This window comes from Chiloscyllium punctatum, chromosome 17, assembly GCF_047496795.1.
Source record: "Chiloscyllium punctatum isolate Juve2018m chromosome 17, sChiPun1.3, whole genome shotgun sequence".
In the NCBI taxonomy this organism is placed as follows: domain Eukaryota; kingdom Metazoa; phylum Chordata; class Chondrichthyes; order Orectolobiformes; family Hemiscylliidae; genus Chiloscyllium; species Chiloscyllium punctatum.
In genome coordinates this window covers 102,645,975-102,665,374 of record NC_092755.1, presented here as the reverse complement: position 1 = coordinate 102,665,374, position 19,400 = coordinate 102,645,975, and the positions used below count along the sequence as shown (strand labels likewise).

The 19,400-nt window shown below is 41.9% G+C and overlaps 1 protein-coding gene across 3 annotated transcripts in view; it reads left to right on the top strand.

The window, feature by feature from the left end:
• LOC140488190 (rasGAP-activating-like protein 1) overlaps window positions 1-19,400 on the top strand; it is a 271,904-nt gene that overhangs the window by 136,014 nt on the left and 116,490 nt on the right. For 2 of the 3 annotated variants that reach the window (XM_072588079.1, XM_072588078.1), the window contains exon 9: window positions 2,412-2,529. The exons of the other annotated variant lie outside the window; for it this stretch is intronic. In XM_072588079.1, the coding sequence (XP_072444180.1) occupies window positions 2,412-2,529 (118 nt within the window). The remainder of the gene's footprint in view (window positions 1-2,411; window positions 2,530-19,400) is intronic. 3 annotated transcript variants of the gene reach the window in all.

The following is a 19,400-nucleotide window of genomic DNA, read 5'->3' as shown; positions in this document are numbered from 1 at the left end:
CCATAATACTCTCCATAACTTCAATTGACCTGAATTGCACAACTTAATGGAAGTAAACTCCAGATTTCAACCACCCTTTGTGTAACCCTTACTTCCTAATATTGCTTTTCTGTTTGAGATGTCCCCATCAGAAGCTTCTTTAAATTGTTTTAAATACCTTGGTTTGATTGTCTATCAGCCTTTTAAATTCAAGGTGATTCAAGCTATGTTTATGCAGCATGTCCTCATAATTTAACCCTTACTTAAGTTTCCATGTCATTGTGGAAAATCTGATCTCTACCTTTTAGTACAATCGAACACTGGATGAAATCTGTGTTCAACTGGACCATAACTTCACTACCCTTGTTTTCTGAGCCTCACGAAATAAAGTCCAATATTCTATTTTATCTCAAACTCACTTTTAAACCAAAATATACACCAATTACCCTGTCATGATTGGCCCCTCAACAAGAGAAACAGCTGCTGTCTATTCACTCTGTCCATGCCCCTCATAATCTTATACACCTCAATCATACCTTCCCTCAGTCTTCTCTGTTCTAAAAAAAACAGTCCAAGCCTATCTAATTTCTCTTTATAGTTCAGTTTCTCCATCCCAGTCAACATCCTGATGAACCTTGTCTGTATCTGCTGTACTTTTGAAATCTGTGCTGACTTTTTTTTAGTCGTAGGTATTCTCCTCTTCTCTCATTTAGTGGACATTTCATTACTTTTCTTGCCAGTTAAGTTAAATTAACTGGTCTATAATTCACTAAATGTGCCCTGTCTCTCCTCTTAAATATAGGTATAATGTTAGTATCCCCGAGTCCTCTGGCTGTAAACTTTCTTGAATAAACTATTAAATATATGTAGGAGTGTCTCTGCTATCTCTTTTCTTGATTCTTTTAAAATGTGGAGATGCAATCCATCCAAACTGGGGTTTTATCCTCTTAATTTGATTGTTTTATTTAATGCATCACATTTTTTAATCTAAACAGACTTATCTCATTAGCTGAAAATGTGTTGCTGGAAAAGCGCAGCAGGTCAGGCAGCATCCAAGGAGCAGGAGAATCGATGTTTCGGGCATGAGCACTTCTTCAGGAATGAGAAGAGTGTGCCAAGCAGGCTAAGATAAAAGGTAGGGAGGAGGGACTTGGGGAGTGGCGTTGGAAATGCGATTGGTGGAAGGAGGTTAAGGTGAGGGTGATAAGGTGAGGGTTATAGGCCGGAGTGGGGGTGGGGGCAGAGAGGTCAGGAAGAAGATTGCAAGTTAGGAAGGTGGTGCTGAGTTCGAGGGTTGGGACTGGAGTTTCCTCATTTCCTCTCCCCCCACCTTGTCTCAGTCCCAACCCTCGAACTCAGCACCACCTTCCTAACTTGCAATCTTCTTCCTGACCTCTCCGCCCCCATCCCCATTCCGGCCTATCACCCTCACCTTATCACCCTCACCTTATCACCCTCACTTCCACCTATCACATTTCCAATGCCCCTCCCCCAAGTCTCTCCTCCCTACCTTTTATCTTAGCCTGCTTGGCACTTTCATTATTCCATGCCTGCAACGTTGATTCTCCTGCTCCTTGGATGCTGCCTGATCTGCTGCGCTTTTCCAGCAACACATTTTCAGCTCTGATCTCCAGCATCTGCAGTCCTCACTTTTTCCACACTTATCTCATTAGTTATCTTATCATTCAATGTAATGCTGACCGGTTATCTCTCTGGTGACTATTGACGCAAAATAATTAGTTAATATTTCTGTAAACTCTTTATTTTTATCTGTAATGTTTTCATCATGACTTATCCACCAATGGTCTCACTGTCATCTCAGTCTTCACCTTCTACTGATGTGTCTATAAAATATTTTATGAGTTCATTCAATATTCCCTGATGGCATAGCTCCTCTTTCTATTTCTTTATTTTTCTCTTAATCTCTTTGTGTTCTCTCTTACTGTCCAGTGTCGTCTGTCTACTTAATGTATGCCTCTTTCCATACTCTCAATTGTCATCTCGTACCTTTATTCATCAATAAAGTCTCAATAGTTTTAATTTCTTTCCTTTTAATGCAGAATATTTTTCCTGCGCTGTTATTGAAAACTGTTCTAACCCTTGCCCATTGTTGGTCTACTTTGCTGTTTGCAGATATTGTGGCATATTTTGTTTTCACAAGTTCTGTTCTCAGCTCATCAAAATCAGTTTGTGTTCAATGTACTGACATAATTCTTAGCTATACTTGCATCCTCTAGATCATCCTAATGTGTGATGTATTCTGGTCACTATGTTCTAGATGGTCTACATCAGTACTTATAAACAGAATGCAGAGCTTCTCTTATAAATCCTGAGCAATTACGTAAGACATACCTACAAAGGTCAGTGATATCTTTTCCTAACTCCAGATGGACAGTGCCAATGTCATTGTCATATTATCTGTATTTTCACAGTGGTAAATTAGGAGCATTACGATTAAAAGTCAGGTTGGCAGAGGACCGGATATTACCATCAATGTACTATCAGCCACTGATCGACCTCTTGGTGGAACCTGTGATCTCTCCTGCCAAAGTGAGTATCTGATGCTCTGTCCAGTTAACACATTGAAATGGATGTAAAATAAACTAAATAATTTCCATTCAGTGTTGGTGTGCCAGAGTTTATCAAGTTTCAATTCAAATGGTTCATCTTAACTCAGTTAAATAGACTTATTGAAAGATTGTGTGACCATGATGCTGCTAGCTTAATGTCTCTGTAAACTAATTCTTATTCCTCTGAACACAGCTTCAAAATGCTAGTGGCAAATAACAACACTTCCTGCATGAGTTGTGGTGAAGTTATTTTGTATAACATGGACAGAGAGTCCAGCATGACTTTGTTAATTGTATGTTGCATCTGATAATCTCATTGACTTTTCCAAGGATGTCAAGGGAGTGCCTGTGGGTGTTCCATTTTGTGGCCTTCTGGAAGGCATTTGACAAAGTTCCATAAAGCATATCATGAGCAAAACATGAGAATGCCATGAAATAGAGGCAGTTATTTGACTTTGGTTTATCATTAGGTGACAGGTAGGAATCAGAATTGGGGTAAAGATATATACTCAGGTGTGAGAAATGGTATTCTGCAGTCTCAACTTTTCACCATTTTGTATAATCAATTAGATGAAGATATGACTAATTGCATGGGACCAAAATTAATTATGGTGCAAATGGTATCGGAATGTTTTAAAGGGACACAGTGTCCCAAATAAGTTTGATGAACTGAATGACCTCCATCTACGTCTTTATGATTCTTTGATTCTAAGTGAATGGGAAAACCTAAGTTCAAGATGGAGAGGTGTGTGGTAATCCATTGGAAAGGATGAAAATGCTGCCAGGTCAGCAGGTCAGAAACAAAATGAAGTAGACTTTCTGTGGCCTGAATCAGAGGTTTGGGAGATACTCCATGAGACTGTGAGTTGAGTGGATTTAGTAGAACTCAGGAACAAATTAAGATGGCAGTCCACTTAAAGAAAAGTATCTAATGCATGACTCAGAGCCCTTGGCAGAACAATCTCCCTTAACGTGCCTTACATCTCAGATATTTGATAATCCACTGCATGTAACAAGAAAGTGGATTGTACACCCAAAGTCTGAAGTTGCTCAAATTATTTGGACCAGAAAACCTGAGATTGCCCTAAAGTGATGCAAACTGCAACTGATGCGAGTATTGATTCTACCTGGAGCAGTGTCTGAGAGAGAATTCATAGAGGTGTTTGACAAAGTGAACGGCTGGAGTTTTGGTTTCGGTTTGGATCAGGTGAGTCAAGTCCACCTCCTCCCATCCAATTACAGCTTTACCTCTGGCCTGAAGTTGCTCAGGTTACCAATTTCTCTCTGAACGCAGTTTACAAAGGATAATCAGACTGTGAACCTGACTGCCATTCCATTTTTTTACCTCACACTCAGGTTGGCTGGTTCTCCAATTATGTAATGTGTAGAGTAAAACATATCAGAACATGGTAGACAGGAAATGTACACATAGTTAATTATTTCTCCTTCCATTTTACTTGTTCTTTGTTGTATTTTTCTGTCAAACCGATTTCCACAGATATTTCTCATGTATTCCGTAGGATGTAGCAGATGGCTGGAGGAATACTCATAAGGTTTTGGATGACTGCGTAAAATGACTGGATTCTGAGCATGTACCGGAGCCTTGGGCGAAGGTCCAAACTTATATCGTTTCTTATGCACATAAGTGATGGATACATTTAGGACTTTCTGTTTCTTTAATGATTTTTATTGGCATGTTCCCTTGCTGTCAGTTATTCTATGAGGAGAGCAGTTTTTGATGTCAACCATATTGACAGACCAATTCCAGTTGGCAAAAAAGCTCACTCCATTTAGAGAGAGGAATCTTACTAGAGTATGGCATCTGGCCAAAGTTGAAATTGTTTTAAGGGATAAGAAGAGTGCTACATTGAATAAACAATTCACTTATAAGTGCAATATTATTCATATATTTGGCAGGTAGCTGACATAAGGAACTCAGGAACAAATTAAGATGGCAGTCCACTTAAAGAATTCACATCATTTTATAAAAGGGGAATGAAAGTTTATTGGATTGGATTGGATTCTGAAAGCTGATTAATATTCAGACCTGCACTGGCAATGTTTTTATTCCTCTTTTACCTATTGTTTGCCTTTTCATTTACATTGGACTTTTCAGTTTCCTCCTAATTGGGGTGAACATATAACTTACGCTGATACTTGAGATGTAGTTGCCAATCTGTGGCTTGTGGAAAAAGTGAGAACTGCAGATGCTGGAGAATCAGAGCTATATCCTTGAAGAAGCTCTCTTCCTCCCTCTACATTCCTGAAGAAGGGCTTATGCCTGAAATGTTGATTCTCCAGCTCCTTGGATGCTGCCTGACCTGCTGCGCTTTTCCAGCAACCCATTTTGGAATCTGTGGCTTGTGGTCAGGTGTAGTTTGCTGCCATTAACCATCCTAACTACGCTGAGCCTAAGAGCTGTTTTAATTATCTGTGATCGAGGGTACTCTACTCGAGAGACTTAACAAGAAGAAGAACTTGTCTGACATAACATGATAGATATAGATACAATTAAGATTAACTAGTTAGGCACAGTTAGAACTATCAGGTACCAAACATGTCATGTCTACATCCATCAGGACCTCATCCAAGACAAAATGTTTCTCTCGCCAAAAGACTGTATGACACCATCAGATTGGGTGGAGCTAATGCAACTCCGACATTAACTCATTCAAAATCATTCCCTCACTCAACAGTAACCCTCCAGGAAAGCTGAATGGTAAACTGTGCTTGGCACAGAGCAAGAACCTGAGCCCTAGTTTATGTAGGTAGATGTAAAAAAAATCCCATAACACTACACAATGAAGAGAAGACAGTTATGCTAAGGTCTTGACCAGTAGCCTCCAAAATAGTCAGTTATGTCATTAATAATCAAGACGATAGAAGCTGAAAATGCTGACTAGATCTGGCAGCATCTGTCGAAAGAGGAGCAGAGTTTAAGGATGAATGTTTCTTTTAAAAACTTATTCCCAGCATGTATTAATGACTGGCTGGGCCAACACTTATTGCCCATCTCCTATTGCCCTTGAGAAGATGGTAGTGATCTACATTGTTGACCTGCTGCAGTCCATGATATGTAGGGGCACCTACAATACTGTTAGAAAGTGAATCCCAAGATTTTGACCCAGCAACACCAAAGCAATGTTGGTACAATTCCTTCATTTAGAAGTTGCAGGTGCTAGTGTTACTAGGGCGACTTCAACTTCCCAAATATTGATTGGAAGCTCTTTAGATCAAGTAGATTGGATGGGGCGGTGTTTGTGCAGTGTGTCCAGGAAGCTTTTCTAACGCAGTATGTAGATTGTCCAACCAGAGGGGAGGCCATATTGGATTTGGTACTCGGTAACGAACCGGGACAAGTGGTGGGCTTGTTAGTGGGTGAACATTTTGGTGATGGCGACCACAATTCTGTGACTTTCACCTTGGTTATGGAGAGAGATAGGTGCACACAACAAGGAAGTTTTTACAATTGGGGGAAGGGAAATTACGATGCTGTAAGACAGGATTTGAGGAGCATACGTTGGGAGCATAGGCTGTCAGGGAAGGATGTGGTGGAAATGTGGGACTTTTTCAAGGAGCAGATACGACGTGTCCTTGATATGTATGTACCGATCAGGCAGGAAAGAAATGGTCGTGTGAGGGAGCCTTGGTTGACGAGGGAGGTTGAATGTCTAGTAAAGAGGAAGAAGGAGGCTTACATAAGGTTGAGGAAACAAGGTTCACACAGAGCAGTGGAGGGATACAGGATAGCCAGAAGGGACCTGAAGAAAGGGATTAGGAGAGCTAAGAGAGGGCATGAAAAATCCCTGGCGGATAGGATCAAGGATAACCCCAAGGCATTCTATGCGTATGTGAGAAACCTGAGAATGACGAGAACGAGGGTAGGTCCGATCAAGGACAGTGGTGGGAGACTGTGTATTGAGTCGGAAGAGATAGGAGAGGTCTTGAACAAGTACTTCTCTTCAGTATTTACGAACGAGAGGGACTGTATTGTTGAAGAGGAGAGTGTGAAACGGACTGATAAGCTAGAAGAGATATCTGTTAGGAAGGAAGATGTGTTGGACATTTTGAACAACTTGAGGATAGACAAGTCCCCTGGGCCTGACGGGATATATCCTAGGATTATGTGGGAAGCAAGAGAGGAAATTGCAGTACCGTTGGCAATGATCTTCTCGTCTTCACTGGCAACGGGGGTGGTACCAGGGGACTGGAGAGTAGCGAATGTTGTGCCCCTGTTCAAAAAAGGGAATAGGGATAACCCCGGGAATTACAGGCCAGTTAGTCTTACTTCTGTGGTAGGCAAAGTAATGGAAAGGGTACTGAGGGATAGGATTTACGAGTATCTGGAACGGCACTGCTTGATTAGGGACAGCCAGCACGGATTTGTGAAGGGTAGGTCTTGCCTTACAAGTCTTATTGAATTCTTCGAGGAGGTGACCAAGCATGTGGATGAGGGTAGAGCAGTGGATGTAGTGTACATGGATTTTAGTAAGGCATTTGATAAGGTTCCCCATGGTAGGCTTATGCGGAAAGTCAGGAGGCATGGGATAGAGGGAAATTTGGCCAATTGGATAGAAAACTGGCTAACCGGTCGAAGTCAGAGAGTGGTAGTAGATGGTAAATATTCAGCATGGAGTCCAGTTACAAGTGGAGTTCCGCAGGTATCAGTTCTGGGTCCTCTGCTGTTTGTAATTTTTATTAATGACTTAGATGAGGGAGTCGAAGGGTGGGTCAGTAAATTTGCAGATGATACAAAGATAGGTGGAGTTGTGGACAGTGAGGAGGGCTGTTGTCGGCTGCAGAGGGACTTAGATATGATGCAGAGCTGGGCTGAGGAGTGGCAGATGGAGTTCAACCCTGCCAAGTGTGAAGTTGTCCATTTTGGAAGAACAAATAAGAATGCGGAATACAGGGTTAATGGTTGGGTTCTTGGTCAGGTGGAGGAACAGAGGGATCTTGGGGTCTATGTACATAGATCTTTGAAGGTTGCCACTCAGGTGGATAGAGTTTGTAAGAAGGCCTATGGAGTATTATCGTTCATTAGCAGAGGGATTGAATTCAAGAGTCATGAGGTGATGTTGCAGCTGTACAGGACTTTGGTTAGGCCACATTTGGAGTACTGTGTGCAGTTCTGGTCGCCTCACTTTAGGAAAGATGTGGAAGCTTTGGAGAGGGTGCAGAGAAGATTTACCAGGATGTTGCCTGGAATGGAGAGTAGGTCGTACGAGGATAGGTTGAGAGTTCTCGGCCTTTTCTTGTTGGAACGGCGAAGGATGAGGGGTGACTTGATAGAGGTTTATAAGATGATCAGAGGAATAGATAGAGTAGACAGTCAGAAACTTTTTCCCCGGGTACAACAGAGTGTTACAAGGGGACATAAATTTAAGGTGAAGGGTGGAAGGTATAGGGGAGATGTCAGGGGTGGGTTCTTCACCCAGAGAGTGGTGGGGGCATGGAATGCGCTGCCCGTGGGAGTGGTAGAGTCAGATTCATTGGCGACCTTTAAGCGGCATTTGGATAGGTACATGGATGGGTGCTTAATCTAGGATAGAAGTTCGGCACAACATCGTGGGCCGAAGGGCCTGTTCTGTGCTGTATTGTTCTATGTTCTATATGTTCTATGTGTCTGCTGCCCTTGTCCTTCTAGATGGTGAAGGTTGTGAGTTTGGAAGGTGCACATGAAGGAGCCTAAGTTTCTACATTTGAGCATCTACAACTTACACTTCAGAATTTCACCAAGGCTCCTTACACAACAACTTCCAAACTTACAACCACTAGAAGGTGAGCTACAGGTACTTGGGTATATCACAACCTGCAGGTTCCCCCCCAAGCTGCTCTCCATCCTGATTTGGAAGTATGTGCCATTCCTCCACGGTGACAGGGTCAACATCCTGGAACTCCCTCCCTCGCAGCATTATGCATCTATCAACAGCACTGGACAGCAACGGTTCAAAAAGGTACCTCACCACCATCTTCTCAAGGGCAACTGGGAATTGGTAATAAGTGCTGGCCCAGCCAGTGACGCCCACATCCCATGAATGAATAAAAACAAACTTCACCTTCTGTCATCCTGCTCATTCATTCTAATGCCAATTACCTAAAATTGCTATCAAGATTGAAGACTGATTCTGGGTGAGAGTAAGTTAGGCTGATGCTGCACTGCAGTGCTGATTGATGCTAGCTTTCCAGTGGTGCTGTCCTTTGGATGAGTCATTAAACTGAGCCCCTTGGCAGGATCATCCAAGAACTGGGAGTGGGGAGTTTTGGGCTGTGCCACACATTCAGAGGGGAGGCAAGATCTCCCCCATGATACTGCCAGGAGGCAAACATGCAAGAATTGGCTGACGGGGGATGTGGTGAATTCAAGAAGAGAGGCATGCTGTTGGCATAGTATAATCAGAGGGTCAGTGTTATTTATTGATTAATCTAGCTTCAGAGAGATTGATGAGCCAATGCTGAGATTAATCAATAACAAGCTTCCTGGAACGTTTCCCAGCTTTACACAATTCTATCTTCCACTGCTGAAGTCATGATCAAAATCCACCTTATACCCACATTTTTCACTGATGCTTTCTCTGACATCATTATGGGAAGTGCAATGCACAGCTTCCCAACCATAAAGCTTACAGCCACGTTCCTTCAGCCAGCAGCACTGCAATCTTGAAACATCATCCTGAGAGAAGTGGCCACTGTAAGGCAGCAAGGGAAGGGTGGGAGAGAGTTACCTTTTGCAGGATTAAAGTAGGCCTCTGGCTTCACTCCACCCCATCTCTTCCTTGCCAGGGAAGCACAGGAAGACATTTTCCTTGGAGCTGGTAGAGTCCCTACACAATGGTATGAGAACTCAGCCTAGCAACATGCCAACAGCCAAGAAAGTACAGAGGGGCCCTGGCTGGTCTGCTATTCCTGCCTCTGGATAGATCACCTACTGGCAGGGCATCTTCCAGGGCACTTCCCAAATGACGTTTTGGCACATTACAGTCTCCACCACCTCCCACAACCTGCCACATGCTGACTAATAAAAATCCTTCGTCCATCTCTCTCAGCTCGAGAGTCTCAATGGTGAATGCCTATGTTCATGTTGAGGCAGGTTTCAAAACTTCTGTGGCCTACTGAAGGAAAAGTGCAGAGTTTCTAATCCTCTCTGACACTTCTGTAAACAACACCTTCAAAAACACATTCTCTCCCATTCATGACTTTGCTATGTGTGTGACCTTGCTGATTTTACTTATGTACAACTGTGACTTCACCCCATTCATTGAATGAGGATGTTGCCCAATGTCCTAATAATGGAATTAAACACTGTTTAAATATAATTTTTTTCTGTAATCTTACGTTGCACAGATTCTAAATATTTTTCATCCTGGTAATTACTACTTTTCCAATTCGACACTTCCCACCCACACAATTATGGCCACACCTGCCCCAGTCCATAATTTATACATTAATTAACTTGCTTCAACATTTCACATTGATCACTCCTTATGAATGTACATACCTCCCATGAGCAATGCCACTGGTGTGTGTGATTAAGTAAAATATATTTAATTTATGTATACATAAGGAGTTTCCAATGATTCTGATGCAATAATGGGCACAAATTCCATGTGCACTAGTTATGTTAAAACCATGAACTTATTTATAAGAAAGTGCATTCACTGATTTGCTAGACATAGCATAAAGGGGAAATATCCCATTGCTGATTAATGCCCCTTCCAAATTGTCAGGTAATTTTAGATGGTGAAATATAGCTTATTTCTGCAGCCTGTGTTTAAAGTAGAAAGGTGGGAAGTTTAGACATCCTGGTAAAAGAAGTAGTTAATTGTCTGTATTTTAATCTGAATTGGCATCAACTCAGGCCACTTTGAGGTTTGTTGGATCTCAAGGGCAAAGTCCTTACAGTTGGAACCAGGTAAGGGGATGATGGGGGAGGTCAATCAACCTTTATTGATGCCATCTAATTTTCATTTCACTGACTTCAAATGAAATCCAGAGTTTTAATAATTGTACAACATAATTAATACCTGAAACTGCTCACAGAGGAAATAAATCTCTACAGAATAGTTTCCATCAGATTTGCATTGTCAGGAAAACACTGTTGTAAAATGAACACCACGTTTTACAGAAATATTTGTGTTGATTGATGCAGAGTGTTTGCAATGTTTGGCCATCTGTTGTATTAGTTTGCATTGATTTGATTAGTAAAGGTTTGTTCAACTAGGTCCCATTGTCCACTTTTCAAAGCCTTCTGTCAGATCTGGAATGAATACCAGGTATTCTTTTTAAAAACAAAAAAAATGTGCTGCTTTATCTAATGAGAAATATTTATACTAAATTAAATGTATCATTAAATCCATCGACAGTGATAGAGTGATGCTGGGACCTGTGATTGTGGCTGAGTGGTTAAGCCATTAAATAGTAATTCATTGTGCTCCCTCAGTGCACACTCAGTCTTGCCGGCTACATTTCTCTCCATTCCTCACTCAGTCCCATGCTGCTGATTTATGTGGCCTCTTTGTGAAGGGCTCAGAGGACCACCTGGTAGGTATGCTCTGGGCTTGTACAAAGTAGCCTTCCACATGTCCCACTGCAGGACTGGATGGCCAAGAAAGGTGTGTTCCTAATGTGACCAAACTTTCATCTTTTGCCAATGGCAGGTGGTCAATGTGGGAGAGATTGCAAGACATATGATGGGTAGAACTTGAAGCTTCTGCCATCATGATGTGCAGCTCCAGAACTACAACATACATGGAGAAATGCAGGTTGTCACAGTAACTCAGTCTTCATGGCTGGATAATTCAATAGGTTGGATAGCCAGTGCTATCAGATTGATGCCAACAACATTGGGTTTGATCTTCATTCTGGCATGGATTCAGGACCTACCTCTTGCCTTTCTAGTGTGGATATTGCAGTGTAGTGGGTCAGATCTGCATTTGTCCAGAGACTGAAGAAAATGATACATCACCCAAGGGTTGAATTTCTTTAAAAGTTTCAGACCGACTAAACTCTTCTTGAGGAAGTATTGTTTGGAACTGTAGCTTTAATAAGTGAAGTGACTGATGGTGCAATAATCTGTTATCACAGTAGGAATCCTCATAACAGAACTGAAAGGGCATGGAATGACTGGAGAGCTTAGGAAAGGCTGTTAGTGGCTGCCTTGGTTAGAAGGTAACTCCAAAGTTAATTACAGTTACACAGCAAACAGACAGAAGAAGACATACTAGCTTGATTAAGATTGGGGTTACCAACTGTATGATTTGAAGTGAATTTCAAAAAATCACAGAATTGTTATGAGCAATCTATTTCTTGCTATATTCCTGCCTTCTACCTGTAACGCTGTATATTATTGATCCTCAATTAATAGTTTAATTCTGTTTTGAATGCCCTGATGGGCCCTTTCTCTACCACAGTCTAACATAGACCCTACCTTTACTCATTACATGGAAAGATTTTTCCTCATATCACTTTTGCTTCTTTCACTAATTAATTTAAATAAGTGTTCTGTCATTCTCGATCTTTTCACAAGAGTGGACACCTATGTATTTAATCTGTCCAGACTTTTCATGGTTTTGAATAGTTCAAATCTTCTCTCAGCTTTCTGTTCTCTCAGGAAACCAATCTCTGCTTCTCCCATCTATTTTCATAACTGAAATTGTACATCTCTGAAAGCAATCTCGCAAATCTCTTTTGCACTCACTAAAATGTCTTTATATTCTTCATAAAGTGCAGAGCCCAAAATTGGTTACAATTCTCCAGTTTAGTTCCTTGTACTCTTTTTGTGAAAAGGCCATAATGTTTGCAATCCTCCTGTCTCTGGCACCACCCCTGAAGTTTAAGGAAGACTGAATAGTTATTGGCTGGACCTCCACTGTTTCCATTCTCACTTCCCTTAGTGTCCTTGAATGCATTTGCAGCCTATCTAATAACTCTTTATTAATTCTGAATCCTTCTAGCAATGGAACGTCCTCTTTCTCTCCATGGTCTGTTGCATCTTCTTTGGTAAAAACAGATGTGCTGCATCAATTCGATATTTCAACCATGCCGTCTGGCTCCATGTATAAATCCCCTTTTTGGTCACTAATTGGCCTCACTCTACCTTTTACTGCACTTGACTATTTAAATACCTAGTGAGGACTTTGGATTTTCCTTTTAAGTTAACAGCCAGTATCTGTTCACACTCCCTCTTCACTTCATTTTTTTTACTGCCCTTCTGAACCTTCTGTATTCAGCCTGGTTCTCGATTGTGTTTTAAAACTTGTCATAAACACTTCTTTAAAATCTTTATCATCATTTCTGTCTCTTTTGTCATTCAGGGAGTTCTGAATTTGTTCGCTGTATGTTTCCCTTTGAGGGAAGAGACTTGAGTGTTCTTGAATCATTTCTTCTTTTGAAGGTAGCCCTTTTCAGGCAAAATAATCAGTCGTATAGGAGTGAACTGGTCGTAGACCCCGTAGTATTCAAAGGAATGATCACTTTAGTATTAAAGCAAAATGTCACGGATGATGCAGCAAGTCTGAGATAAAAACAGAAGATGGAAATGTTCATCAGGTTAGACAGCATTTGTGGAGAGAGTGACAGAGTTGACGCTTTATTTCAATAACCTCTTATCAGTAAACAGCAGCATTGACTGACTCCTGGGATTAGCTGTGGGCTGATGTGCAATATGGGAAAGTTCTTCTTCCATTTCTTTATGAGTCAGAGAGATGTACAGCACAGATGTACACCCTTTAGACCAACTGGTCCATACTGACCAGGTATTCTAAATTAACCTCATCCCATTTGTCAGCATTTGGCCCATATCCCTCTAAACCCTTCCTATTGATGGAGCCATCCAGATGCCTTTTAATTATTGTGACTGTACCAGCCTTCACCACTTCCTCTGGCAGCGGGTTCCGATAATACACCACCCTCTGCATGAAAAAGTTACCCCTTAGGTCCCTTTAAAATCTTTCCACTCTCACCTTAAATCTAAGCCCTCTAATTTTGGACTCTGCTATCCTGGGGAGTTCACCCTATCTCTGTCCCTTATGATTTTATAAACTCCCATAAGGTCACCCCTGAGCCTCTGACACTCTAATTTCTGGAGCAATTTAACATCATCATCATCATAGGGAAATTTATATTAGATAACTCCAACCTATTCAGTCTCTCTCTATAGCTCAAACCCTTCAACCCTGGCAACATCCTTGTCATTCTTATCTGAACCCTTTCAAGTCTCACAACATCTTTCCTACAGCAAGGAGACCAGAACTGAATGCAGTATTCCAAACATGGCCTGACCAATGTCTGGTATAGCTACAACATAACTCCCAACTCCTATAGTCAATCCACTGACCAATAAAAGCAAGCATACCAAACACTTTCACTATCCTGTCTACCTGTGACTCTAATTTCAAGGAACTATGAACCTGCACATAAGGTCTCTTTGTTCAGCAACACTCCCCAGGACCTTACCACTAAGTGTATAAATCCTACCCTGATTTGTTCCATGAAAATGTAGCACCTCAAATTTATCTAGATTAAAGTCCATCTGCCACTCCTCAACCCATTGGCACTGGCATTGCAGTGCTTCCTAAAATGAATTTCTTGAACAATTTTGCTCAGATGCTAAAACTGTTACCACCTGAAATAAAGATGGCTGTAATGGAGGAAGATTCTCCCCAAGTTACACGCCATCTCTCAGAGCAGCTTTGGAGTCAGCTAATCCACCTGACTCTAGGCAATGTACCTGGATGTATGAGGTAACCCTATGGAGACAAGCCTCCTGATTATTAGCTTCTGTCTCCTGGTAGAAAACCAAACTTGACTTAATTTCTGGAGCAATTTAACATCACCCTCCCTGCAAATAGGGGAAATTTGTATTAGATCAGAGCATAAGGAATTAAAAACCCAGGTGGAGGGGGTAATGAGGTGTGTGTGTGTGTGTGTGTGTGAGTGACAGAGAGAGGGAGAGGGGGAAGTGTGTGTGTGTTGTGCGTGTGAGAGAGAAAGAGATGGGGGGAAAGTGTGTGGCCAAGCTGCCAGCAGGAGGCAGGCTGGGAATTTAAAATTACTCAGGCCGGTAGATACATTGTCCTTCACAATTTCAAGTTTAATGTTGACCTGCCATATTCCTTTACCCTCACCCTTTGCCTATAAAGCTGTAAATGGTAACACAGCAAGTATTAAACAGATGATTGTTGTTAATTGACTGGGTAGGTAAGAAGGTAAAAACAATGACTGCAGATGCTGGAAACCAGATTCTGGATTAGTGGTGCTGGAAGAGCACAGCAGTTCAGGCAGCATCCAAGTAGCTTCAAAATCAACGTTTCGGGCAAAAGCCCTTCATCAGGAATAAAGCCTGGTAAGTAAGGTAGGTAAGAAGGGGACTATGTGAAGCTGATGTGTGGGTGGAACTGTAAGACTGAGTAATTAATAAACTCTATAAATAAAGATGTCTTTCATTCTGTCTCTTGGGTTTGGTTTGACAATCAGTGCCCTCAAGTTGGTTAATGGTAGGATAGGAACAGTGAATCTAAACTCTGTTTAAATACTCTTCAACCCTTCCCATCCTCATCCCAGTTGTCCCACAAAGGTTCTTATCTTGTAGGTGGCAATGGCCTAGTGGTATAATCATTGCTCTGTTAATCCAGTGACCTAGGTGTGTTCAGGGGACACAGGTTCAAATCCTGCCATGTCAGATGTGGAATTTAAATTCAATAAAGACTATGAAATGAATAGTCTAATGATGACCATGAAATCATTGCCAATTGTGGTAAAAACCCATCTGGTTCATTGAAATTCTTCAGGGAAGGATATCTGTTATCCTTACCCAGTCTGGCCTACATGTGTCTCCAGACCCACAACAATGTGGTTGACTCTTAACTGCCCTCTGGACATTAAATGCTGGCTGAGCCAGAAATGCCCACACTCTCATGAATGAATCAAAACAAGGCCTTCCGTACACCCCTCACCTCCAGGAGCCTCTGGTTTCTAATCCCTGGAATCCCAGGCTCTGCTGACCTCCTTCACCCCAGTGATCTCTGATTCATTCCCTGATTTGTGACCTACCTGCACCAGAAAATGACAAACCTCTCAATCTGGCTGCAGAGAAAGCAGATCAATTGAGTTCCCATTGTTAAATCTGAGGGAGGTCTCCTCAGTCCAGTACCTCTCCTTCCTCACCTCTGAGTAAAACTCCACATGCCACTGAGAGGTTTTAAGCTCCAGCACAAAGCAGGCCACTGAACCCCTTCCACCCCAAATTGCTATGGTTTAAGATCGATTTCATAAATCAGGCTAAACCTTTTGAGTTTATATGAGTTGTGGGCAAATGGAAATTACTCTTAAGTTGCTAGAAATGTCATGGAAATTTATTGAGAAATACTCTTCTTTGGATTCCTGCTGACTTGTCAGTGAGGCAATAAATTAGTGCTTGTTTCTTACTTATTAAATAAATGGACGGAATAGAGTGTAGTGACTCACTGAATGACTCTGATTGTTTCCTACAGTTTGCATTGACTGGTGTGTATGCTTCTGAGGAAACAGGCGGTTTGTGTTTTTTTAAGATAGCAGAGAAATTTGGCAAAAGTTAGATCAAATAAAGTGAAGGCTAACACACAAAGCAAGAAATAGTGCTCAAATGTGACAACTAGGAAATAATTGTGGAATTGTGTCTTTAATATGATTTTCCAGTTAAACTTAACCAATAATAATGATCGGGACATGCACTGATAACTGTCCCAGATTTGTTTTCACATGAAGCATCTTGTCTTATTGTTGTTGCTGTGTGCTTTATTTAGATATTTTGCCTATGTTGTTACACAACTGATATCAATTTTACGCTGCACTGAATGCAAGACAGCATTTCCACAGTGCACTAAAGTGTTTCAATTGATGGCACCTTTAGATCGACTTGACTTATGTATTTCTTGTAGTTTCTTGCTTTTACTTGACACATTTGATGAGCTCATTATGCAGCTAATGACCTTTTCAATATTCCACCCTCACAAGCCTCCTGGCACTGAGATTGATGTCCCAATAAGGAAACTTTGCCTCTGTTGAGTATCAGTCAGGATTAGAATCTGAGCTGTCACAGAGCTCTGGGCAGGTAGTTAAACCCAGTCCAGAGGCAACTAGTTGAGAGACCTTAGTCTCCTGCAGCAGTACACATAAAAGCCATATGGATATTGAAATGTAAATAGCTGGCAGTATAGGCAGATCATTTCTTAAGCACATTATGTTATACACCTTGCTTACCTGCGCTGCAGCAACAGAATAATGGGCGTACTTCTCAAATAAGTCGAAATTGAACTTGAAGCCATTTCGAAGAATAGCCATTTAAAATGATGACACCTATTTTGATTTCAGCAATTGTAAATTGGTGAAAAACAGCATAAGACATTTGAGCATAAGAGAAAGATACAATTAAGCAGAAAGTATAATGTAATTGATAAGTGATTGTAATATTATACCTGGAGGATCCTAAAGATTTTATCATCTTTACTGCACTGTGGAGGCTCCCTGAGCTGTCATGTATCAGCAAGATCATTGCAAACAAGCAACAAAGGTCTTCAGATGGTTTTATAAGTTGAGAAGCCATAGAGTTTAGAAAAATAGGGCTGTCAGTTGAAATGGTCATTGCCATTCTGCATTCCTTTCAGATTTTAAACTCCCTGAAAGTGGCATCCACACCCTTTAGATGTTGTTCTTTTCGAATGACAAGCACTTATTGTAATGTTTTTTCATTCATTGACCTTTGAATACCATGTAGGTAAAGGGTGATTGTACTGAGACCCTCAGGAGCAGCTTTGAGGCAGGGCTGGGGTGCTGCTGCTGTCGAACTGAAAGGAGATGAGCTGGATGGAAAGCCTGACAATGTGATGTTGGCACTCCAGGGACAGGAAGACAATTGTACTGGTTATCATTGACTTTCAGAACAACCCTGCTGAAGCCGTTTGCCATTTTGAAAAAAATACACAGTGCACAAGCATCGTGGGCCATTGGATCAGAGGAGAGACATCAGGTTATCTGCTCAATACATTGCAGTATCGCAACTGAGGAGTATGACAGTGTCAGCCAGTGTTCACCTGAGCAACCATCAAGCAGACATGCTTGTTATGTATGTAGTTGGATGTGTGTGGCTCTTTAAGAGAATGTACCCATGTACAGAGGCGGGAACTAGAGGGGTGGTCAGGTGTGGAGTTCAGAGCATGCACAATAAGGTACTCCCTGTTCTAATTTACCCACCAGCAACCTTGTGTTCTATTTCTGGTTCTCGTGAACCACAAATACAACAGATGACAACGAGGGTTGGGTCAACGCCACAAATCACGTGTGAACATTACTTTTGGTTGTTGGGAAGAAGGATGTTGCCCACACTCTGAAAATATCATGGAATTGTGGAGGTAATAGTGCGGAGAACAGTCATAAGGGGACTCAGGCTACGGGTGACACTAGAGAAAAATAGTACATTTTCAAAGTTGGGGAGGGAGTGGCCGGCACAGAGAGTGTTCACTGAGAGGACTCGGGCTGCGAACGACCGCTAGACTGTGTGGCAGGAAAACAAAATGACGGGCCAATTTGGAGCAAGGGGACCATTTGACCAAGAGACAGAATATTGGACCCTGCGCACTGAATGCAGTGAATAAGGTGGCTGAAGACATAATGGTATCGGTTTTCTTGAGTTCCAGCGGGAGTAAGACCGTGGCGATTGTAAGGAGTCAGGTGCCAACAGAGAAACCTGTATGCCCAGAACAACATGGAATGTTGGAAAGTTAGTTTGCACCAAAGCCATTGATGATCGCAGAATGTTTCTTATAACGTTTTTTTGTAAATGGGTACAGCACATAGGAGAGTCCATCGCCCAATTTATGGCCACCTTAAAGAGGTTAACAAATCATTGCGAATTCGGAGGGGTCCTCCAAGATGCCTTGTGTTGGTTTGTGGCCTTTAACATGAAGCCATCCAGTAGAAGCTGCTAGGAAGGACAAAAAACAGGTTTTGAAATTGCGAGATGGAATTGGCTGCCGGTGGAAAAGCAACCCAATGAGTGATGATGCCCTGGAGCATAAAATAGTGGAAATCCGGCAGAGTGCTGTACCAACCATAGAATGCTACTGACATGGCAAGAGCGGCCACAAGCGATCAATGTGTTAGACTTGAGAAGCTCAGTGCTGCCAGTGTAAGTGAGTGTGCCATAATGCCCGAAATAGCTGGGTACAACTAAAGCAAGAGAAGGGGTATCTGAAGGAGATAATTCAGAGGACAAGGCACGAGGTACGTATCGCCAGCCAGTGAGTAGTCTGGGGGTCAGCATGGTCTGTGGGAGAAGCAGAATGTCCTAAGTTGGCAGAGTTTCAGTTAAACATTCTGTCAGTGTGGAAAGAAGCTGATCATTTCTGGGTTTTTCCCAAATTAGAGGGGAAGACAGTAGAGTTGGAAGTGGATAAGATGCAGTGATGTCTGAATCAATATTTAGGGAAAAGTTAAAGGCTTTGCCATTGAAGCCTGCCGAGGTTATACTCTGGACATACACAGAACAAGTGGTACCACTGAAGGCCTATGTGTTGGTCACAGTGGAGCTAAGAGAGCAGTGTGCTGAACTGCCTTTGTACATAGTGAAAGGCGACTGCCCTGCATTATTCAGACACTCCAGGTTACAGAAATTATAGAGAAATTGGGGCATGGTTAATAGGCTAGTGGACTCAAAGATGAGGTTGCAAGAAATTTTGGAAAGATATAAGGATGGCTTCAAGGGGGAAATGAAAGGAGCAGAAATTAAACTTTGTTTGAAGCAGGAGCCTCATTCGAGGTGTCTGAAGGCATTTCCAATACTTTAATGACATAAAGTGGAGGTGGAACTGCAATGGG